At 46.7% G+C, this 24,617-nt stretch overlaps 1 protein-coding gene across 1 annotated transcript; it reads left to right on the top strand.

The window, feature by feature from the left end:
- Positions 1-8,511: 8,511 nt before the first annotated feature.
- On the top strand, positions 8,512-23,517 carry LOC123993815 (proline-rich extensin-like protein EPR1). The gene is made up of 4 exons (XM_046296285.1): positions 8,512-8,554; positions 9,831-10,166; positions 15,049-16,808; positions 23,485-23,517. Exons 1-4 carry the CDS (start codon positions 8,512-8,514, stop codon positions 23,515-23,517), a joined length of 2,172 nt encoding a protein of 723 aa, XP_046152241.1.
- Positions 23,518-24,617: the final 1,100 nt, after the last annotated feature.

The following is a 24,617-nucleotide window of genomic DNA, read 5'->3' as shown; positions in this document are numbered from 1 at the left end:
CGTATGTGTATATAGGTATGTGTATATAGGTATGTCTATATAGGTATGTGTATATCATATAGGTATGTCTATATAGGTTTTGTCTATATAGGTATGTGTATATCTAGTATGTCAAATAGCTGGAGGTTTTGTCTATATAGGTATGTTATATAGGTATGTGTATATAGGTATGTCCATATAGGTATGTCTATATAGGTATGTCTATATAGGTATGTCTATATAGGTATGAAGACTCATGTCTATATAGGTATGTGTATATAGGTATGTCTATATAGGTATGTCTATATAGGTATGTCTATATAGGTATGTCTATATAGGTATGTCTATATAGGTATGTGTATATAAGTATGTGTATATAAGTATGTGTATGTCTATCAAATCAAATAAAATGTATTGGTCACATACACATGGTTAGCAGATGTTAATGCCAGTGGGAAATGCTTGTGCTTCCAGCCCAATGCAGTGATAACGGGGCAAGTAATCTAACTAACAATTGCCAAAACTACTGTCTTATACACAGTGGGGGATAAAGAATATGTACATGGGATATTGAATGAGTGATGGTACAGAGCAGCATACAGTAGATGGTATCGAGTACAGTATATACATATGAGATGAGTGAACAAAGTGGCATAGTTAAAGTGGCTAGTGATACATGTATTGTAAAGATGCAGTAGATGATATAGGTACAGTATAAGATTACATATGAGATGAATAATGTAGGGTATGTAAACATTATATTAGGTAGCATTGTTTAAAGTGGCTAGTGATATATCGGGGGTAAATCTTTTACATAATTTCCCATCAATTCCCATTATTAAAGTGGCTGGAGTTGAGTCAGTGTCAGTGTGTCCTGGCAGCAGCCACTCAATGTTAGTGGTGGCTGTTTAACAGTCTGATGGCCTTGAGATAGAAGCTGTTTTTCAGTCTCTCGGTCCCAGCTTTGATGCACCTGTACTGACCTGAGCCTTCTGGATGATAGCGGGGTGAACAGGCAGTGGATCGGGTGGTTGTTGTCCTTGATGATCTTTATGGCCTTCCTGTAACATCGGGTGGTGTAGGTGTCCTGGAGGGCAGGTAGTTTGCCCTCAGTGATGCGTTGTGCAGACCTCACTACCCTCTGGAGAGCCTGACGGTTGAGGGCGGAGCAGTTGCTGTCCCGGTGTCCACCTGGCCAGGATGCTCTCGATTGTGCATCTGTAGAAGTTTGTGAGTGCTTTTGGTGACAAGCCATTTCTTCAGCCTCCTGAGGTTGAAGAGGCGCTGCTGCGCCTTCTTCACAACGCTGTCAGTGTGAGTGGACCAATTCAGTTTGTCTGTGATGTGTATGCCGGGGAACTTAAAACTTGCTACCCTCTCCACTACTGTTCCATCGATGTGGATAGGGGGGTGTTCCCTCTGCTGTTTCCTGAAGTTCACAATCATCTCCTTAGTTTTGTTGACGTTGAGTGTGAGGTTATTTTCCTGACACCACAGTCCGAGGGCCCTCACCTCCTCCCTGTAGGCTGTCTCTTCGTTGTTGGTAATCAAGCCTACCACGGTTGAGTCGTCCGCAAACTTGATGATTGAGTTGTAGGCAGGCTCTACCTCCTCCTCCTGATGTTCAGGCTGTACCTCCTCCTGACGTTCAGGCAGTATCTCCTCCTCCTCCTCCTGATGTTCAGGCTGTACCTCCTCCTCCTGATGTTCAGGCTGTACCTCCTCCTGACGTTCAGGCAGTACCTCCTCCTCCTCCTCCTGACGTTCAGGCAGTACCTCCTCCTCCATTCTCCTGATGTTCAGGCAGTACCTCCTCCTCCTGACGTTCAGGCTCTACCTCCTCCTCCTGACGTTCAGGCTCTACCTCCTGGGGTTTTGGCGTTTCAGGCTCAGCACCTCCTCCTCCTGACGTTCAGGCTGTACCTCCTCCTCCTCCTCCTGATGTTCAGGCAGTACCTCCTCCTCCTCCTCCTGATGTTCAGGCAGTACCTCCTCCTCCTGACGTTCAGGCTCTACCTCCTCCTCCTGACGTTCAGGCTCTACCTCCTCCTCCTCCTCCTGATGTTCAGGCAGTACCTCCTCCTCCTGACGTTCAGGCTGTACTTCCTCCTCCTGACATTCAGGCTCTACCTCCTCCTCCTGACGTTCAGGCAGTACCTCCTCCTCCTGATGTTCAGGCTGTACCTCCTCCTCCTGACGTTCAGGCTGTACCTCCTCCTCCTGACATTCAGGCTCTACCTCCTCCTCCTGACGTTCAGGCTCTACCTCCTCCTCCTGACGTTCAGGCAGTACCTCCTCCTCCTCCTGATGTTCAGGCAGTACATCCTCCTCCTGACGTTCAGGCTGTACCTCCTCCTCCTGACGTTCAGGCTCTACCTCCTCCTCCTGACGTTCAGGCAGTACCTCCTCCTCCTGACGTTCAGGCTCTACCTCCTCCTGACGTTCAGGCAGTACCTCCTCCTCCTCCTGACGTTCAGGCTGTACCTCCTCCTCCTGACGTTCAGGCAGTACCTCCTCCTCCTCCTGACGTTCAGGCAGTACCTCCTCCTCCTCCTGACGTTCAGGCTCTACCTCCTCCTCCTGACGTTCAGGGTGTACCTCCTCCTCCTGACATTCAGGCTCTACCTCCTCCTCCTGACGTTCAGGCTGTACCTCCTCCTCCTCCTGACGTTCAGGCTCTACCTCCTCCTCCTGACGTTTAGGCTCTACCTCCTCCTCCTGACGTTCAGGCAGTACCTCCTCCTCCTGACGTTCAGGCAGTACCTCCTCCTCCTCCTGACGTTCAGGCAGTACCTCCTCCTCCTCCTGACGTTCAGGCAGTACCTCCTCCTCCTCCTGACGTTCAGGCAGTACCTCCTCCTCCTCCTGACGTTCAGGCAGTACCTCCTCCTCCTCCTGACGTTCAGGCAGTACCTCCTCCTCCTCCTGACGTTCAGGCAGTACCTCCTCCTCCTGACGTTCAGGCAGTACCTCCTCCTCCTCCTGACGTTCAGGCAGTACCTCCTCCTCCTCCTGACGTTCAGGCAGTACCTCCTCCTCCTGACGTTCAGGCAGTACCTCCTCCTCCTCCTCGTGACGTTCAGGCTCTACCTCCTCCTCCTCCATTCAGGCTCTACCTCCTCCTCCTGACGTTCAGGCAGTACCTCCTCCTCCTGACGTTCAGGCAGTACCTCCTCCTCCTGACGTTCAGGCAGTACCTCCTCCTCCTGACGTTCAGGCAGTACCTCCTCCTCCTGACGTTCAGGCAGTACCTCCTCCTCCTCCTGATGTTCAGGCTCTACCTCCTCCTCCTGACGTTTAGGCTCTACCTCCTCCTCCCTGACGTTCAGGCAGTACCTCCTCCTCCTGACGTTCAGGCAGTACCTCCTCCTCCTCCTCCTGACGTTCAGGCTCTACCTCCTCCTCCTGACGTTCAGGCTCTACCTCCTCCTCCTGACGTTCAGGCTCTACCTCCTCCTCCTGACGTTCAGGCAGTACCTCCTCCTCCTGACGTTCAGGCAGTACCTCCTCCTCCTCAGGCAGTACCTCCTCCTCCTGACGTTCAGGCAGTACCTCCTCCTCCTCCTGACATTCAGGCAGTACCTCCTCCTCCTGACGTTCAGGCAGTACCTCTACCTCCTCCTCCTGACGTTCAGGCAGTACCTCCTCCTCCTGACGTTCAGGCTACCTACCTCCTCCTCCTGACGTTCAGGCAGTACCTCCTCCTCCTGACGTTCAGGCAGTACCTCCTCCTCCTGACATTCAGGCAGTACCTCCTCCTCCTGACGTTCAGGCAGTACCTCCTCCTCCTGACGTTCAGGCAGTACCTCCTCCTCCTGATGTTCAGGCTCTACCTCCTCCTCCTGACGTTTAGGCTCTACCTCCTCCTCCTGACGTTCAGGCAGTACCTCCTCCTCCTGACGTTCAGGCTCTACCTCCTCCTCCTCCTCCTGACGTTCAGGCTCTACCTCCTCCTCCTGACGTTCAGGCTCTACCTCCTCCTCCTGACGTTCAGGCTCTACCTCCTCCTCCTGACGTTCAGGCTCTACCTCCTCCTCCTGACGTTCAGGCAGTACCTCCTCCTCCTGACGTTCAGGCAGTACCTCCTCCTCCTGACGTTCTGGCAGTACCTCCTCCTCCTCCTGACGTTCAGACAGTACCTCCTCCTCCTAACGTTCAGGCTCTACCTCCTCCTCCTGACGTTTAGGCTCTACCTCCTCCTCCTGACGTTCAGGCAGTACCTCCTCCTCCTGACGTTCAGGCTCTACCTCCTCCTCCTCCTCCTGACGTTCAGGCAGTACCTCCTCCTCCTGACGTTCAGGCAGTACCTCCTCCTCCTGACGTTCAGGCAGTACCTCCTCCTCCTGACGTTCAGGCAGTACCTCCTCCTCCTGACGTTCAGGCAGTACCTCCTCCTCCTGACGTTCAGGCAGTACCTCCTCCTCCTGACGTTCAGGCAGTACCTCCTCCTCCTGACGTTCAGGCAGTACCTCCTCCTCCTGACGTTCAGGCAGTACCTCCTCCTCCTGACGTTCAGGCAGTACCTCCTCCTCCTGACGTTCAGGCAGTACCTCCTCCTCCTGACGTTCAGGCAGTACCTCCTCCTCCTGACGTTCAGGCAGTACCTCCTCCTGACGTTCAGGCTCTACCTCCTCCTCCTGACGTTCAGGCTCTACCTCCTCCTCCTCCTCCTGACGTTCAGGCAGTACCTCCTCCTCCTGACGTTCAGGCGGTACCTCCTCCTCCTGACGTTCAGGCGGTACCTCCTCCTCCTGACGTTCAGGCAGTACCTCCTCCTCCTGACGTTCAGGCAGTACCTCCTCCTCCTGACGTTCAGGCAGTACCTCCTCCTCCTGACGTTCAGGCAGTACCTCCTCCTGACGCTCAGGCTCTACCTCCTCCTCCTGACGTTCAGGCTCTACCTCCTCCTCCTGACGTTCAGGCTCTACCTCCTCCTCCTCCGTTCAGGCAGTACCTCCTCCTCCTCCGTTCAGGCTGTACCTCCTCCTCCTGATGTTCAGGCGAACAGTGCTTGAAAACTATTACGGACTACAAAGGGAAACTTCCTCAATGATAGTGTTCTGCCTAATGCCTATGGTGCAACCTTATGTAAGTCGGTGGTTGGAACATGCATTCAAAGTTTGAGAGGTTCTCTCTCTTCACTAATGCAAAACAGTCATCCCCCATTCTGTTCCCTGCTGTCTCTATTGTGTGTGTGTGTGTGTGTGTGTGTGTGTGTGTGTGTGTGTGTGTGTGTGTGTGTGTGTGTGTGTGTGTGTGTGTGTGTGTGTGTGTGTGTGTGTGTGTGTGTGTGTGTGTGTGTGTGTGTGTGTGTGTGTGTGTGTGTGTGTGTGTGTGAGAGGGAGGGTGACTGCTGTGTCTCTCTCTGCTAAAGGCTTATCTTATGTCACTCGATGTCCTTTTCAGAAATGCTAACTTAGTGCAAATGAGATGGATGCTTTTTCACACACTCCCATTACTTTACTGAGGGTGAACAAAGTCAAGCAATGTCAGGGTAGGGAACAGTCCCATTAATGGTTGATGAAGGGGTGTGACTATGCCTGTCAACCATCCATTCACAAAAATAACAACCATCATGATTACCTCGTTATTATAAATGGGGATATTTTTTTTTTCCTTCAATATTCTATAACACATTGGACAGGAATTCTGGCTGGCTGTACATGCTTGTGTGATTATATTAGAAAATACAAACCAACACTGTGAATCTGTAATTTACTGTGGTTGCTTATATTCATTCTGTAATATTTAATGTACTGTGGTTGCTCATATTCATTCTGTAATATTTAATGTACTGTGGTTGCTTATATTCATTCTGTAAGAGTGCAAATTGTGATATCGTGTTGCTTTACCAATTGTCAAGGTGGTGTTTTCCTGAAGTGAAACAGGCAGACGAACTCGTACATTGCCTGTAAGAGCTTGCATTAGATTTGCATCTATGAACCATTATATTTTCTTAGTGGGACACCTTCCTAAAATTGAGTCTCACCTACTTTTGCCCTCGTCGGGTCATGGACTCTACAAGATGTTGAAAGCGTTCCACAGGGATGCTGACCCATTGTTACGGATACCAGTATCCTGTGTGTGTGTGTGTGTGTGTGTGTGTGTGTGTGTGTGTGTGTGTGTGTGTGTGTGTGTGTGTGTGTGTGTGTGTGTGTGTGTGTGTGTGTGTGTGTGTGTGTGTGTGTGTGTGTGTGTGTGTGTGTGTGTGTATCCTGTGTTCTTTTCTCTCCTTCTCCCCTCACAGGTGAAAATCATCACTCCCCAATCAGTCACCAATCCAATCATCAATCAGAAGACACACCTCCTCTTGTTTCCTACCCAATCACAGTTCCTTTCCCTTGGTTTAAACACCCCATCAGTTGTTTGCTGTAGAGCTCAATCTCTCTGTAAATGCCATGTCTGTAGGTCTCTGTGTTTCACTCTCTCGTTGTGTATGAACCTCTCTTTTGGTTGAGCACCTCCATAGCACTTTGTCATCACCTGTGAGTATTGTTTTGGTTATGGTGTTTGTTTGTTTGGGAAAAGGGGAAACCAAGACAAGTAGCCCATGGGCATACACTACCCGTAGGTAGACTTTGTTAAATACACTAGTTAGAACTGGGCGGACCACCCACTGTATTTTTGGTTAGTTAGTTAGCTGTTGTTAAAGTAGGCTAGTCTAGCTTATGGGTGTTTTTGAATACTTATTTTTTTCTTTCCTTGTGTCCAGCTCAGCCCCTTTTCCTGCTCCCCCCCATTACTGTGTGTTTATAAATAAACCCAGAGTTTGACGGTAGATTTCAGTTGTCGTGGTTATTTCGTTCTCACTATTATAAATTGCATGAGTTTTGTTATGGGGTCTCATTACTGTGACTGGAACGAATTGAAAAAAATCGCTGAAGTTGGAGACTTATCTCCCTCACCAACTTCAAACATCAGCTATCTGAGCAGCTAACCGATCACTGCAGCTGTACATAATCTTTTGGTAAATAGCCCACCCATTTTCACCTACCTCATCCCCACAGTTTTTATTTATTTACTTTTCTGCTCTTTTGCACACCAATATCTACCTGTACATGATCATCTGATCATTTATCACTCGTGTTAATCTGCAATATTGTAATTATTTGCCTACCTCCTCATGCCTTTTGCACACATTGTATATAAACTCCCCTTTTTTTCTCTGTGTTATTGACTTGTTAATTGTTTATTCCATGTGTAACTCTGTGTTGTCTGTTCACACTGCTATGCTTTATCTTGGCCAGGTCGCAGTTGCAAATGAGAACCTGTTCTCAACTAGCCTACCTGAATAAATAAAAAAATAAAAATGTTGAAAGTGTTCCACAGGGATGCTGGCCCATGTTGACTCTACAAGATGTTGAAAGTGTTCCACAGCGATGCTGGCCCATGTTGACTCTACAAGATGTTGAAAGCGTTCCACAGGGATGCTGGCCCATGTTGACTCTACAAGATGTTGAAAGAGTTCTACAGGGATACTGGCCCCATGTTGACTCTACAAGATGTTGAAAGCGTTCCACAGGGATGCTGGCCCATGTTGACTCTACAAGATGTTGAAAGCGTTCCACAGGGATGCTGGCCCATGCTTCCCACAGTTGTGTCAATTTGTCTGGATGTCCTCAGGGTGGTGGACCATTCTTGATACACATGGGAAACTGTCGAGTGTGAAAAACCCAGCAGCATTGCAGTTCTTGACACAAACCGGTGCACCTACTACCGTACCCCGTTCAAAGGCACTTAAATATTTTTGTCTTGCCCATTCATCATCTGAACGACACACAGACACAATCCATGTCTCTATTGTCTCGAGGCTTAAAAATCCTTCTTTAACCCATCTCCTCCCCTTCATCTACGCTGATTAAAGTGGATTTAACAAGTGACATCAATAAGGGATTAGAGCCTTCACCTGGATTCCCCTGGTCAGTCTACAGCATGTCATGGAAAGAGCAGTGTTCCTAATGTTTTGTACACAAGGTCAGGATGATGTCTTCACCTATACCAAAATACTGTTCTGAAAAGAGCATTGATGAGCTTCTTATCTATGTGGATGAGGTAAATTATCTACAGTGATAGCCAGAGCATATATCATAAAGACTCATCCTCTCAAACAAAATGGAGGAGCAAATTAATCTTAGGCTGTGATTCAACCCGATGGTGCGTTGTAGTGTGCTTGACATTTAAAGATCACTACCAATTGGTCTGTCACGTGCTGCATTTACCGTGAATATTATCTCCGCGAACACAGGAACGTTGCCTTTAAAAAGCATATTGTCGACAGCGTGTTCAATCGGATTAAACTCTGCCTTAAACTGGAAGATTTAATAAACCAGGTGAAAAGGACACTTATTCCAGATTGTAGGATTTTCTCTGTCTGGTGATGTTAGTAACCTGGCTCAGGCATAAATAGTTATTTAGGGGCTGACAGCCCTGATGAGAAGACATCGTTTTGTTTATGTCCCAACGTGGCACCCTATTCCCTACTGGCTCTGGTCCAAAGTAGTACACTATATAAGGAATAGGGTGCCATTTGGGATGCAGCCCTGGAAAGTGCAGAGAAAGGACCCGAGGGAGACAAGTACCATTTTCTTCCAGTGTCAAGATCCACTTCCTCCTGACACCACTTAGACTGGCTCGAAATGAGAAACAGGAGAATCTGTCTGTCTCTGTGTCCCAACTGGAACACTTCTCTATGGGTCATGCTCAAAAGTAGTGCACATTATAGAAAATAGAGTGCAATTTGGGAAGCAGACTGTCCCTGTCCTCACATAGCTGACAATGACTAATTGACTGCCCCTGAACCCACCTACAACATTCTGCTAGGTCATCACTGCCCCAAACCCTCCTACGACATTAATGACTACCACAAACCCTCCTATGAAATGCTGCTCCAAACCCTCCAACATTAATGGCTAACCCAAACCCTACAACATTAATGGCTAACCCAAACCCTACAACATTAATGGCTAACCCAAACCCTCCTACAACGTTAATGGATGCTCCAAACCCTCCAACATTAATGGCTAACCCAAACCCTACAACATTAATTGCTGCCCCAAACCCTCCTACAACGTTAATGGATGCTCCAAACCCTCCAACATTAATGGCTAACCCAAACCCTACAACATTAATGGCTAACCCAAACCCTACAACATTAATGGCTAACCCAAACCCTCCTACAACATTAATGGATACTCCAAACCCTCCTACAACGTTAATTGCTGCCCCAAACCCTCCTACAACGTTAATGGATGCTCCAAACCCTCCTACAACGTTAATGGATGCTCCAACCCCTCCTACAACGTTAATGGATGCTCCAAACCCTCCTACAACGTTAATGGATGCTCCAAACCCTCCTACAACGTTAATGGATGCTCCAAACCCTCCTACAACGTTAATGGATGCTCCAAACCCTCCTACAACGTTAATGGATGCTCCAAACCCTCCTACTGTCACGCCTTGGTCATTGTATCTTGTGTTTTTGTTATATGTTTGGGTAGGCCAGGGTGTGACATGGGTTTATATGTTGTATTTCGTGTTGGGGTTGTATTAATTGGGAGTGTGTATTAGTAGGGGTGTGTCTAGTTAGGCTTGGCTGCCTGAGGCGATTCCTAATTGGAGTCAGCTGATTCTCGTTGTCTCGGATTGGGAACCGTATTTAGGCAGCCTGAGTGCACGTTGTATTTCGTGGGTGATTGTACCTGTCTTTGTGTTAGTCACCAGATAGGCTGTAATTAGTTTCACTCGTTTGTTGTTTTTTGTATTTTCAGTTATTTCATGTACCGCTTTATCTTCATTAAAAGTCATGAGTAACCTACACGCTGCATTTCGGTCTGACTCTCTACAAACAACAGACGAACAACATTACACCTACAACGTTAATGGATACTCCAAACCCTCCTACAACGTTAATGGATACTCCAAACCCTCCTACAACGTTAATGGATGCTCCAAACCCTCCTACAACGTTAATGGATACTCCAAACCCTCCTACAACGTTAATGGATGCCCCAAACCCTCCTACAACGTTAATGGATGCTCCAAACCCTCCTACAATGTTAATGGATACTCCAAACCCTCCTACAACGTTAATGGATGCTCCAAACCCTCCTACAACGTTAATGGATGCTCCAAACCCTCCTACAACGTTAATGGATACTCCAAACCCTCTGTCATGGATGACAAAGTAGGTAACAAGAGACACTGAGATGAAATATTCCTCCAATTTACAAAAAATACACATTATGACAAGATAAACGAAAAGTATGTTAAAAAAGACAAATGTAAACAGAATTAAAATAAAAAATAAAAACAGTTCTAATGCTTCAACTTAAAAAATAACTGAAGTCAAAAAGTGCAGAAATGAAAGTAACATCTACTGAGTACAGCCAGAAGAGGACTGACCACCCCTCAGAGCCTGGTTCCTCTCTACTGAGTACAGCCAGAAGAGGACTGACCACCCCTCAGAGCCTGGTTCCTCTCTACCCAGTACAGCCAGAAGAGGACTGACCACCCCTCAGAGCCTGGTTCCTCTCTACTGAGTACAGCCAGAAGAGGACTGACCACCCCTCAGAGCCTGGTTCCTCTCTACTGAGTACAGCCAGAAGAGGACTGGCCACCCCTCAGAGCCTGGTTCCTCTCTACTGAGTACAGCCAGAAGAGGACTGACCACCCCTCAGAGCCTGGTTCCTCTCTACTGAGTACAGCCAGAAGAGGACTGACCACCCCTCAGAGCCTGGTTCCTCTGGTCTACCCAGTACAGCCAGAAGTGGACTGGACACCCCTCAGAGCCTGGTTCCTCTCTACTGAGTACAGCCAGAAGACGACTGACCACCCCTCAGAGCCTGGTTCCTCTCTACCCAGTACAGCCAGAAGAGGACTGGCCACCCCTCAGAGCCTGGTTCCTCTCTACTGAGTACAGCCAGAAGAGGACTGACCACCCCTCAGAGCCTGGTTCCTCTCTACTGAGTACAGCCAGAAGAGGACTGACCACCCCTCAGAGCCTGGTTCCTCTCTACTGAGTACAGCCAGAAGAGGACTGACCACCCCTCAGAGCCTGGTTCCTCTCTACTGAGTACAGCCAGAAGACGACTGATCACCCCTCAGAGCCTGGTTCCTCTCTACCCAGTACAGGACTGACCACCCCTCAGAGCCTGGTTCCTCTCTACTGAGTACAGCCAGAAGAGGACTGACCACCCCCCTCAGAGCCTGGTTCCTCTTTAGGTTTCTTCCTATTGTCATGACGTTGGCCTGGGGGGTTGGTTTATGACAGTCATAAATACCTTTTTCCTCTCTCTACCCTACTAAGGTTACATTTGCAAACCCCTTGGTTAACATAGAGATTCTGGGAACGTCAGAATGTGGGGGGAAATTAACTATATTCTGGTAATCCGACCAATTGAATATGCAGTGGTACTTAATGAATATAATGTCAGTTCGGTTGTCATCTGAGACATTCTCATCAATGATAAGGTGGAAAGTCTACACATCAGAGTTATCGGATTCACATGGAATTGTTCAATTTAAATGTTTGAATATGAAATTATTTGTGACGGGATGAAATGTGAATTTAGCTTCTAAAATGTGCGATGTGGGTTTTCATAAGATATGCTCCAGTTTCAATTGTTCTGCCTTGTTATTATTCGACCATGCTGGTCATTTATGAACATTTGAACATCTTGGCCATGTTCTGTTATAATCTCCACCCGGCACAGCCAGAAGAGGACTGGCCACCCCACATAGCCTGGTTCCTCTCTAGGTTTCTTCCTAGGTTTTGGCCTTTCTAGGGAGTTTTTCCTAGCCACCGTGCTTCTACACCTGCATTGCTTGCTGTTTGGGGTTTAGGCTGGGTTTCTGTACAGCACTTTGAGATATCAGCTGATGTACGAAGTGCTATATAAATAAAATAAAAAATAAAATGAATAATAAGGTAATACAAACTGGCAACAGTACTTAAGTGGCAGTCTTTCTCCAATGTATATATAATTACATAATCCACAGTTAAATGTTGTGGGTACGCTGTTGAGTTGGAGTTTATTAAAAGTCAAACGAACACGTACTTTGTTTTGTGTTTTTGTTGTTAAATGTCTCCTCAGTCCACATCTATCTGCCTTAAAGTATTCAGACCCCTTGAACTTTTCCACATTTTGTTGCGTTCGTTTTTTTTACTCATCAATCTACACACAATACCCCGTAATGACAAAGCAAAAACCGTTAAAAAAATGTTTTCTATTTTATATAAAGTGTGAAACTGAAGTTTTACATATACATAAGTATTCAGACCGTTTAATTTGTTGAACCACCTTTGGTAGTGATTACAGCCTCGAGTCTTCTTGGGTATGACGCTACAAGCCTGGCACAGCTGTATATAGATATTTTCTTCCATTCTTCTCTGCAGATCCTCTCAAGCTCTGTCAGGTTGGATGGGTAGTGTCGCTGCATAGCTATATTCAGGTCTCGCCGGAGATGTTCGATCGGGTTCAAGTCCGGGTTCTGGCCGGGCCACTCAAGGACATTCAGACTTGTCTCGAAGCCACTGCTGCGTTGTCTTGGCTGTGTGCTTAGGGTCGTTGTCCTGTTGGAAGTTAAACTTCACCCCAGTCTGAGGTCCTGAGCTCTGGAGCAGATTTTCATCAAGGAGCTCGCTGTACTTTACTAATCTTTCCCTTGATTCTGACTAGTCTCCCAGTCCCTGACACTGAAAAAAAATCCCCATGGCATGATGCTGCTACCGCCATGCTTCACCGTAGGGATGGTGCCAGGTTTCCACCAGGCGTGACTCTTGGCATTCAGGCCAAAGAGTTGAATCTTGGTTTCGTCAGACCAGAGAATCTTGTTTCTCATGGTCTTTGAGTCTTTCGGTGCCTTTTGGTAAACTTCAAGCAGGCTGTCTTTCCTATTACTGAGGAGTGGCTTCTGCCTGGCCACTCTAACATAACGGCCTGATTGGGCGATTGCTGCAGAGATGAATGTCCTTCTGGAAGGTTCTCCCATTTCCAAAGAGGAACTCATGTAGCTCTATCAAGAGTGACCATTGGTTCTTGGTCACCTCCCTAACCCAAGGCCCTTCTTCCCAGATTGCACAGTTTGGTCGGGTGGCCAGCTCTAGGAAGATTCTTGGTCGTTCCAGACTTCTTTCATCTAAGAATGATGGAGGCCACCTTGCTGTTGGGAACTTAAATGCTGCAGACATTTTTTGGTGCCCTTCCACAGATCTGTGCCTCGCCACAATCTTGTCTCTGGGGCTTTACGTACAATTCCTTAGAACTCATGCCTTAGTTTTTGCTCTGACATGCACTGTCACACGACCCGCTATTCTGCTTGAGTCAGTCAATAATGACGTGCGTGACACTTAAATGTTCTCTAATACCTGCCTAGCTGCTATTATCTTATATTACACAGAACGTTGTTACACAGAACATTGTTAGACATTCCATTTTTACACAGTGCGTTCTTACACATTCTATTGTTACACAGAACGTTACACATTCTATTGTTACACAGAACGTTGTTACACATTCTACTGTTACACAGAACATTGTTACACATTCCATTGTTACACAGAACGTTGTTACACATTCTATTGTTACACAGAACGTTGTTACACATTCTGTTACACAGAACGTTGTTACACATTCTGTTACACAGAATGTTGTTACACATTCTATTGTTACAAAGTTGTTTCACATTCCATTGTTACACAGAACATTGTTTCACATTCCAGTTTTACACAGAACGTTGTTACATATTCTATTGTTACACAGAACGTTGTTACACATTGTTACACAGAATGTTGTTACACATTCCATTTTAACACAGAACGTTGTTACACATTCTATTCTTACACAGAGCGTTGTTACACATTCTATTGTTACACAGAGCGTTGTTACACATTCTATTGTTACACAGAACGTTGTTACACAGAACGTTGTTACACAGAACGTTGTTACACAGAACGTTGTTACACAGAACGTTGTTACACAGAACGTTGTTACACATTCCGACAATCTGGATTGTCAGGGAGTACTATTGTCTGGGTCTTTGTCTTGCTAAAGGTTGTCTCCACATTAGCAGAATAAGCAGTGTTGGCAGTCATCTCCACACTTGAGAGGATGTCTAAATGTTTCCTGTTTATGATAAAGCTAATTCTATTGGGTTTGACATTTCCATAACTTAGCAGACAAGTCTTATCCAGTGCAACTTGCAGTGGTGAGTGCATGCATTTTGATACTGGTCCACCGTGGGAATTGGACCCACAACCCTGGCATTGGAACTGCCGTGCTGAGCTACACCTGTCGCCAAGCTTGCCAGGTGAATCTTAATTGCAAATGTTTTGACTTGTAAACTGTAAAAATCGATGTTTCTGGGCTCAAGTTCATCTGGTTGCTGGCAGGTACGTTTTTTTCTGTCACACAATTTCTCTCATGTTGTTTACGCTGTGTTGAAGGTGTAAAGATTGTTTTGGCCAACACCACACACGCTTCTTGGCAGTATTCCTATTGCCTCCCTGTGCACTCTAAAGATTGACATTGAACAGACATTTTCATTAGATATTGATGAAAAGTCAAACCCCTCCGGAGGTAACGACTGATTAGGATTTCAAAGTAACACCTTTCTATGAGACATTTGAGTGAACCTCAAAGCAACAATGGACCCACTGTTCCCCAGGCGCCTAAGACACATTTCAGCTGAATATATTCAGTTGGACAACTGCCTAGGTATCCCCCTTTCCCTTTCAGTGCTTAGGCAACAGTTTCCTTCAGCAGGTTTTCCAATATTAGCTTGTCATTCCACTAATGACAGTTGGTCCGATTCAGCAAGTGGACTGGTCTCACCGTGTCTGCACTTTCACTGTCTCATTTCCATATTGCCCAAATGCCACTTACCCAATAGAACATTGAAATGCTTGAATTAAAAACATAAACCAATACGGTCAAGTATAAATCACACTGTACTGTGTGACAATGGAATGTGTAACACTGTACTGTGTAACAATGCAGACCTAGCTGTTGGGTTGATGTTAGGTGCACCATACCCTAATCTGTCCAAACAGACCCCTCCCCACCTTACCAGACCAGAGTTTCCCCGAATGTGAGACCCACCAGACCCCAGCCTCCCCTCTCCACACCGTCCAACCAGACCCCAGCCTCTCCCTCTCCACACCATCCAAAGAGACCCCAGCCTCCCCTCTCCACACCGTCCAAAGAGACCCCAGCCTCCCCTCTCCACACCGTCCAACCAGACCCCAGCCTCCCCCTCTCCACACTGTCCAAAGAGACCCCAGCCTCCCCCTCTCCACACCGTCCAAAGAGACCCCAGCCTCCCCCTCTCCACACCGTCCAAAGAGACCCCAGCCTCCCCTCTCCACACCGTCCAAAGAGACCCCAGCCTCCCCTCTCCACACCGTCCAACGAGACCCCAGCCTCCCCTCTCCACACCGTCCCACCAGACCCCAACCTCCACTGTCCAACCAGACCCCAGCCTCTCCACACCGTCCCACCAGACCCCAGCCTCTCCACACCGTCCCACCAGACCCCAGCCTCCACTGTCCCACCAGACCCCAGTCTCCACTGTCCCACCAGACCCCAGCCTTCCCTCTCCACACCGTCCCACCAGACACCAGCCTCCACTGTCCCACCAGACCCCAGCCTCCCCACACCATCCCACCAGACCCCAGCATCTACTGTCCCACCAGACTCCAGCCTCCCATCTCCGCACTGTCCCACCAGACTCCAGCCTCCCATCTCCGCACTGTCCCACCAGACTCCAGCCTCCCCTCTCCACACTATCCCACAAGACCCCAGCCTCCCCTCTCCACACCGTCCAACCAGACCCCAGCCTCCCCTCTCCACACCGTCCCACCAGACCCCAGTCTCCACTGTCCCACCAGACTCCAGCCTCCACTGTCCCACCACTCAGCCTCCCCTCCACACTGTCCCAACAGACTCCAGCCTCCCCTCTCCACACCGTCCCACCAGACCCCAGCCTCCCCTCTCCACACCGTCCCACCAGACCCCAGTCTCCACTGTCCCACCAGACTCCAGCCTCCACTGTCCCACCACTCAGCCTCCCCTCCACACTGTCCCAACAGACTCCAGCCTCCCCTCTCCACACCGTCCCACCAGACCCCAGCCTCCCCTCTCCACACCGTCCCACCAGACCCCAGCCTCCCCTCTCCACACCGTCCCACCAGACCCCAGCCTCCCCTCTCCACACCGTCCCACCAGACCCCAGCCTCCCCTCTCCACACCGTCCCACCAGACCCCAGCCTCCCCCCCACCGTCCCATCAGACCCCTCTCCCCTCTCCACACCGTCCCACCAGACCCCAGTCTCCCCTCTCCACACCGTCCCACCAGACCCCAGTCTCCCCTCTCCACACCGTCCCACCAGACCCCAGTCTCCCCTCTCCACACCGTCCCACCAGACCCCAGTCTCCCCTCGCCACACCGTCCCACCAGACCCCAGTCTCCCCTCGCCACACCGTCCCACCAGACCCCAGTCTCCCCTCGCCACACCAGACCCCAGCCTCCCCACACTGTCCCACCAGACCCCAGCCTCCCCACACTGTCCCACCAGACCCCAGCCTCCCCACACTGTCCCACCAGACCCCAGCCTCCCCACACTGTCCCACCAGACCCCAGCCTCCCCACACCGTCCCACCAGACCCCAGCCTCCCCACACCGTCCCACCAGACCCCAGCCTCTCCACACCGTCCCACCAGACCCCAGCCTCTCCACACCGTCCCACCAGACCCCAGCCTCTCCACACCGTCCCACCAGACCCCAGCCTCTCCACACCATCCCACCAGACCCCAGCCTCCCCACTCCACACCGTCCCACCAGACCCCAGCCTCCCCTCTCCACACTGCCCCACTATGGCTCACATCAACACCATCATGCCAGAAAACCTTGACCCACTCTAATTTGCATAACGCCCCAACAGATCCACAGATGACGCAATCTCAATTTCACTCCACACTGCCCTTTCCCACCTGGACAAAAGGAACAGCTATGTGAGAATGCTGTTCAGTTTAGCATTCAACACCATACCCCCACCCTACCGTCCACCCACTATCCCACCTTGCCCTCCACTATCCATTTAATCAAGTCCCAATCCCTGAAAACCGCACTTAATAATATATGGCAAATATAAATCAAACTGGATGGTGTTCAGAGATGCATAGGAAGGGTCGACTGTAGCTGAAGGATGGGACTAAAAACAAACTAAAGATAACTAATGTAAAATATAGTATGTTTAAGCTGGAAGTAGAAGTGTTGTTATCCTCTAGTTTACTTCAATTAGGGGAGGGATGGTAGGGTCAGGGGACAATAATAAAGGAAAATATTAAATAAAAATATATGGGGGGACTGGAAATGATACAGACAGCTACTTTGTTGGAAGCTACGATCTGCTAATCTATCTATTACAGCTCATCTACCCCACCAAAATAACAAATACATTCAAAAAGCCTCAATCCCTCAGAGGCATAATAAATGTTGCTGTCAAGTTGTATAAATTGGGGATCAATGATAGTTGATTTCCCAGTCTGATACATTTATTAAGGTGACAACCATTTAAGCATTTGCTTGCTTGTTCCATCCATCAGCCCCCAGCCTGGTCCATCTATCAGCCAGCTGCCTGTTCCATCCATCAGCCCCCAGCCTGTTCCATCCATCAGCCCCCAGCCTGTTCCATCCATCAGCCCCCAGCCTGTTCCATCCATCAGCCCCCAGCCTGTTCCATCTATCAGCCAGCTGCCTGTTCCATCTATCAGCCCCCAGCCTGTTCCATCTATCAGCCCCCAGCCTGTTCCATCTATCAGCCCCCAGCCTGTTCCATCTATCAGCCCCCAGCCTGTTCCATCTATCAGCCCCCAGCCTGTTCCATCTATCAGCCCCCAGCCTGTTCCATCTATCAGCCCCCAGCCTGTTCCATCTATCAGCCCCCAGCCTGTTCCATCTATCAGCCCCCAGCCTGTTCCATCTATCAGCCCCCAGGCTGTTCCATCTATCAGCCCCCAGGCTGTTCCATCTATCAGCCCCCAGCCTGGTCCATCTATCAGCCCCCAGCCTGGTCCATCTATCAGCCCCCAGCCTGGTCCATCTATCAGCCCCCAGCCTGGTCCATCTATCAGCCCCCAGCCTGGTCCATCTATCAGCCAGCTGCCTGGTCCCAGTCCCCGAGAGATAGATCCAGCCCACTGCTGACTAACCACACCACTTTGGTAGCAACTATCGGTCTTAGGAATTTAATTACAATGAAATAATTGCCGAGCACTGTCAAGGCAGATTCGACACGCATGGAGGCAGCAGTTAATTTTTCATTTTGGAGCAGACTGAAGAGGTCTCGGGCATAATCTGTTAACCACATGATGTGGATTATTGTGTGTTCAGACAGTCCAGAAATTGAATTTCCCATAAGAGCAGAATAAATTGGTTCTGGAGTGTCAGCTCCTGTCATAGAAGGTGGTGATATACAACTGCAGATGAACCCTGTCATCCGGAAGGGAACCACGGGTGATTATTTCATCTCAGACTTGGTGGCCCCTTCATGTCTTCCTTAAAGTGATGGCACGGACATGGGCTTGTATATTGAGAACCAGGAATCATGAAGATAATATTATTATTAATATTATCAGAACTCAGCCTAGCATTTTTCTCAGAGGTTTTGTGTGCCATGGGATGAACCACAGGATGAACCATAGGATGAACCATGGGATGAACCATGGGATGAACCATGGGATGAACCATGGGATGAACCATGGGATGAACTATAGGATGAACTATAGGATGAACCATAGGATGAACCATAGGATGAACCATAGGATGAACCATAGGATGAACCATAGGATGCAGACATTACTGTCTGGTTGAACATGCGGACATTACTGTCTGGTTGAACATGCGGACATTACTGTCTGGTTGAACATGCGGACATTACTGTCTGGTTGAACATGCGGACATTACTGTCTGGTTGAACATGCGGACATTACTGTCTGGTTGAACATGCGGACATTACTGTCTGGTTGAACATGCGGACATGACTGTCTGGTTGAACATGCGGACAATACTGTCTGGTTGAACATGCGGACATTACTGTCTGGTTGAACGTTCTCTGTAACTTCATTAAGGAAACCAGTGTTGATTGAGGAAATCAGTGTTGATTGAGGAAATCAGTGTTGATTAAGAAAATCAGTGTTGATTAAGAAAATCAGTGTTGATTAAGAAAATCAGTGTTGATTAAGAAAATCAGTGTTGATTAAGGAAATCAGTGTTGATTAAGGAAATCAGTGTTGATTAAGGAAATCAGTGTTGATTAAGGAAATCAGTGTTGACTAAGGGTATCAGTGTTGATTAAGAAAATCAGTGTTGACTAAGGGTATCAGTGTTGATTAAGGAAATCAGTGTTGACTTGCCATGCACATAGAAATCCCCACGCAAAGAAAATTCAAAGATTGTGTTTGACGGCTCACATATTTGTTGTCACAACATGAATTTTAACTGATTGCCACACCATTAATTGACTACAGCTCAGTGTTCAACACCATAGTGAAAAACTCATCACTGAGCTAAGGATTAGCTCAGGGGTCCGTGCTTAGTCCCCTCCACATACTCCCTGTTCCTCCATGACTGTGTGGCCAGGCACGATTCCAACACCATCATTAGGTTTGCTGACAACACAACAGTGGTAGGCCTGATCACCGACAATGATGAGCCACCCTATAGGGAGGAAGTCAGAGACCTGGCAGTGTGTTTCAAGGACAACAATCTCTCCCTCAATGTGAGCAGGACTAAGGAGCTGATCGGGACTATTGGTTCTGCTTGGTGCTGTTGAAAAACATCCCCACAGCATGATGTTTCCACCAGCACGCTTCACCTTAGGGATGGTGCCAGGTTTCCTCCAGATATGACGCTTGGCATTCAGGCCAAATAGTTCAATCTTGGTTTTATCAGAAAAGAGAATCTTGTTTCTCGTGGTCTGAGATTCCTTTAGGTGCCTTTTGACAAACTCCAAGCGGGCTGTCATGTGCCTTTTAGTGGCTTAGTAGTGGCTTCTGTCTGGCCACTCTACCATTAAGGCCTGATTGGTGGAGTGCTGCAGAGATGGTTGTCCATCTGAAAGGTTCTCCCATCTCCACAGAGGAAATCAGGAACTCTGTCAGAGTGACCATCAGGTTCTTCGTCACCTCCCTGACCAAGACCCTTCTCCCAATATTGCTCAGTTTGGCGGCCAGCTATAGGAGGAGTCTTGATGGTTCCAAACTTCTTCCATTTAAGAATGATGGAGGCCACTGTGTTCTTGGGGACCTTCAATGCTGCAGAAATGTTTTGGTACCCTTCCCCAGTTCTGTGCCTCGACACAGAATTGTCTCGGCCCTCTACAGACAATTCCTTCGACCTCATGGCTGGTTTTTGCTCTGACATGCACTGTCAACTGTGGGAACTTATATAGACAGGTGTGTGCCTTTCCAAATCATGTCCAATCAATTGAATTTACCACAGGTGGACTCCAATCAAGTTGTAGAAACATCTCAAGGATGATCAATGGGAAAAGGATGCACCTGAACCCAATACTTATGTAAATCAAGTATTTCCGTTTTATTTTATTTTATAAATTTGCACAAATCTATCACAACCTGTTTTTGCTATGTCATTATGGATTATTGTGTGTAAATTGATAACGAAAATTTATTTATTTAATAATTTAATCAATAATTTAATCAATTTTAGGAAAAGGCTGTAAAGTAACAAATGTGAAAAGTCAAGGGGTCTGAATACTTTTCCGAAAACAGTGTATTTTTCAAGTTTCAACCTATGTGTTAACAGAACATTATTTTTCCCTTTGATTAAGAACATAAATACTAACTAATATATATTTGAATGTTGTTCCAAGTACAATTTTCACATAAGAGATTTCTACATTTCTTCAATTCGGGTTTCAGTCAATTAGATCAATTTCCTGTTAAGGAAGATACCGTGTTAGTTCCATAACATGATGACTCCAAACACTTTCTTTAAATAAGATTTTCACAACATCTACAACATCTAGTAGCCAATTGATCACCTCAACAACAACAAACAACTGAACACATTAACTTGCTGACCAACATATTTTCATTCAGTAGAGTTTTCAGTACATTTATCTGCCATCCCTCTTAAATACGCTGTACCTTCTAATTACAATGTTGTCAGACTCACTAGAATACATTGAGGGAAGTGGTTCAGTATATTAGAGATCAATTCATTAAAGCCATATAAAATAAATATATACATGTTTGTCTCTGTTTCAGCACCAAATGGTAGATGTAAAGATACTTAGGTCGATTACTTATATTTATGGATCATAAAAAAATAATTGAGAGACTTTACACACGAAAGAAAGAAAACAGTGGCTTGATTCATTCAGGACACTTTTACATTCAGTTCTTGAACTCATGGTAATGGTAGAAGAGTAGCATACAGAGAATTATAATATGGAGAATAGTGTACAACAGCAGGCTAGCTATACCGTCTTCTATTGCCTGCACTAACCACTTGCTTCCCGACTCCGTGTCCACATTATACAGTCAGATTCAATCTGTTCTCTGCGACATAACGATTTTTTTTGCCTTCATGTCATTAAAAAAAAATATGATCAACTGTTACTAATGATCCTCAGCAACAACCACACGGCCGTGACGGCGTTTACAGAGGAAGCTAATGAAGGTAAACGAAATGGACCCAAATTCATGCAGTCAAATGACCTGGTGGTCTCATGGGTGGAATGTTTTTCATATTTTTCACAATTTCATAATGAATTAACTTTTTAAATGCTGAAAATCTGTTTCTATGTCCAACAGCTCTGTTATATTTTCAGTCTTCTGTGATGTATTTTAAAGTGTAATATTTGGACGCAAACTCCAAATGGAATACATTTCAACTCTGTATCTGACATCGTACAGGTGTCTTCTTTCTTTAAAGCCCATAACCATTTGTGTGAGGTGTATTATACTATTGTTTCAAAATGAGATTTGTTTAAGACTACCAAGAAACACTCTGACCCTGATTTTAGTCCACTGGAATAAAAGGTTCAATGTAATGATGTAGATCGTACCAAATGAACGGTACTAGCAGTACATTTGCAGTTGAACATGTGCAATTATAAGGCAAGCCAAATGAAACTAGTTCAGACAGGACAAACCGTTCGGCAAGGGAGAGGAACGGTTCAAAAAACAAATGTCACTTAAAGGGAATGTTTCCGGTTATGGGGGAGGGGAGAGCTTAAGGGAGAAAAGAAGGCGTGTGGAGGGACGGACCAAGGGAGGAAAGTCTCACTTAAAGGGAATGTTTCTGGCTATAGGGGAGGGGAGAGCTTAAGGGAGGGATAGAAGGGAGGAGACGTTGATGCTTAGAGCCGTGTGGAGGGAGGGACCAAGGGAGGAAAGTCTCACTTAAAGGGAATGTTTCCGGTTATGGGGGAGGGGAGAGCTTAAGGGAGGGATAGAAGGGAGGAGACGTTGATGCTTAGAGCCATGTGGAGGAAAGAATTACCACTGATGAATTGGTTTACAATTTCCATCATAGTCATAAAAACCAAAGCATTGCTCTTTTAGGGGTTATTGACTCCTGTTAGAAATGTAAAAACCAGCAACCAGGCGGTCATTACTGATAGTGACTAATATTTAACATGATAGAAATAGGCTACCCTGAATTTCTCTTACCTATCATTGTGACATTCGAGAGTGCCCATACCTGAAAGATAAAAAGCTGACTCATAATGGCACAGCATTTAATCAACTTTTCTGCTTCAGTTTGCTGCCATACGACTGGTTTCACATTTGTCTGATTTATAAAGGTAATATATATCTTAAACAAAACAGATTACTAATTTACCTAGCTCTTATCAAGTTGTAAATTAGTGAATTGAGAGGTGTTTCAATCTGAAAAAAACAAGTAGATGCTGTTTCCAATTGGAACCAGTTCCCTCACAAGGTTGCTGTATGGGAAGTATTAGGGAAGTATTAGGCCATTATTAGGCACATTGGGGTAGGTACTGACAGAGATCTGGGGAGGCAGGTAGCTTAGTGGTTAGACCAGTAACTGAAAGGTTGCTGTATGGGAATTATTAGGCCGTTATTAGGCACATTGGGGTAGGTACTGACAGAGATCTGGGGAGGCAGGTAGCTTAGTGGTTAGACCAGTAACCGAAAGGTTGCTGTATCGAATCCCTGAGCTGACAAGATAAAAATCAGTTCTGCCCCTGAACAAGGCAGTTAACCTACTTGTGACGTAGAAGTCCGTCACTGGCAGCGGGCAGCATTTGGTCCTTTAACACATTCATCACTCCTCCCTGCTCCGTTATCAGATAAGGTAGCAATGTGGGTCGACACACAAGTTAACTTCTGCCTTAGTACATACATTTCACACTTGTCAGTGTTCTATTGTAATATAAGCAATATGTATTATACTGATCTATGTTGTGGATGAGCGCGTTGTTTGTTTATTCTGTTCCTCTCTCTATCTCTGTAGCTTCCGGGTATGCTGGATAAGGACCTGAGCTAAGGGAATTGGGCTGGCTTTGTAGTGCCTGTCCCGAATGGTTCATTCATGTAAATGGGCTTATTAAAAGACACTGTCAGTAGTGATGTAATGTTGTAAATGTTGTGGTGATATTGTTTAATAGACATGTTGCAATGTATATACTTTAGTATGTTTAGTTAAATGAAAAATGTAGGTTTGTATGGGTAATTGCTTAATTAATGAGTGTTAATTGTTCTGAGGGGAGGGGCTAGCCCTACAATAGGAGCCTCTCTTTCAGTTCCTGGAGAGGCCATTTTGGATTGAGCTGTGGATGGGGCAGCATTGTGTTTAGCTGTCCCATAAGGAATACGTTTGATGGCAGTACTGTTGTTATTGTTCCAGAATCACTATGTAAATTAACACCCTGAAGCACAGAATAACATTTGCAGGTCCACCATCTTTTTTATTTTGATAGAGGTTAGGTTTTCCAGCCTTCTGGCCTACTCTACGTGATAGAGGTTAGGTTTTCCAGTACAGCCTTCTGGCCTCCTCTACGTGATAGAGGTTAGGTTTTCCAGCCTTCTGGCCTACTCTACGTGATAGAGGTTAGGTTTTCCAGCCTTCTGGCCTACTCTACGTGATAGAGGTTAGGTTTTCTGGCCTACTCTACGTGATAGAGGTTAGGTTTTCCAGCCTTCTGGCCTACTCTACGTGACACCACTGTTCCCCTGTTGGCTGTCATTGTAAATAAGAATTTGTTCTTAACTGACTTGCCTAGTTAAATAAAGGTCCTGTTCTGCCCTCTCCTCTAATTTTGTAAGGACACTGGGGTGAACCTACTCTGCTTTTCTCAGTTAAAAAAAAACAGGTAGGCTAGTTGAGAACAAGTTCTCATTTATAACTGCGACCTGGCCAAGATAAAGCAAAGCAGTGCGACACAAACAACAACACAGAGTTACACATGGAGTAAACAAGCGTACAGTGAATAACACAATATAAAAAAGAATGTCTATATACAGTGTGTGCAAATGGTGTGAGGAGATAAGGCTATAAATAGGCCATAGTAGCAAATAATTCAAGTTGAGTAAATAAACATTGGAGTGATAGATGAACAGATGATTATGTCCAAGTAGAAATACTAC

This window comes from Oncorhynchus gorbuscha, linkage group LG13 (genome assembly GCF_021184085.1).
Source record: "Oncorhynchus gorbuscha isolate QuinsamMale2020 ecotype Even-year linkage group LG13, OgorEven_v1.0, whole genome shotgun sequence".
Taxonomy (NCBI): domain Eukaryota; kingdom Metazoa; phylum Chordata; class Actinopteri; order Salmoniformes; family Salmonidae; genus Oncorhynchus; species Oncorhynchus gorbuscha.
Note: the sequence above shows the minus strand (reverse complement) of the source record. Positions and strands in the feature narration are given on the sequence as shown.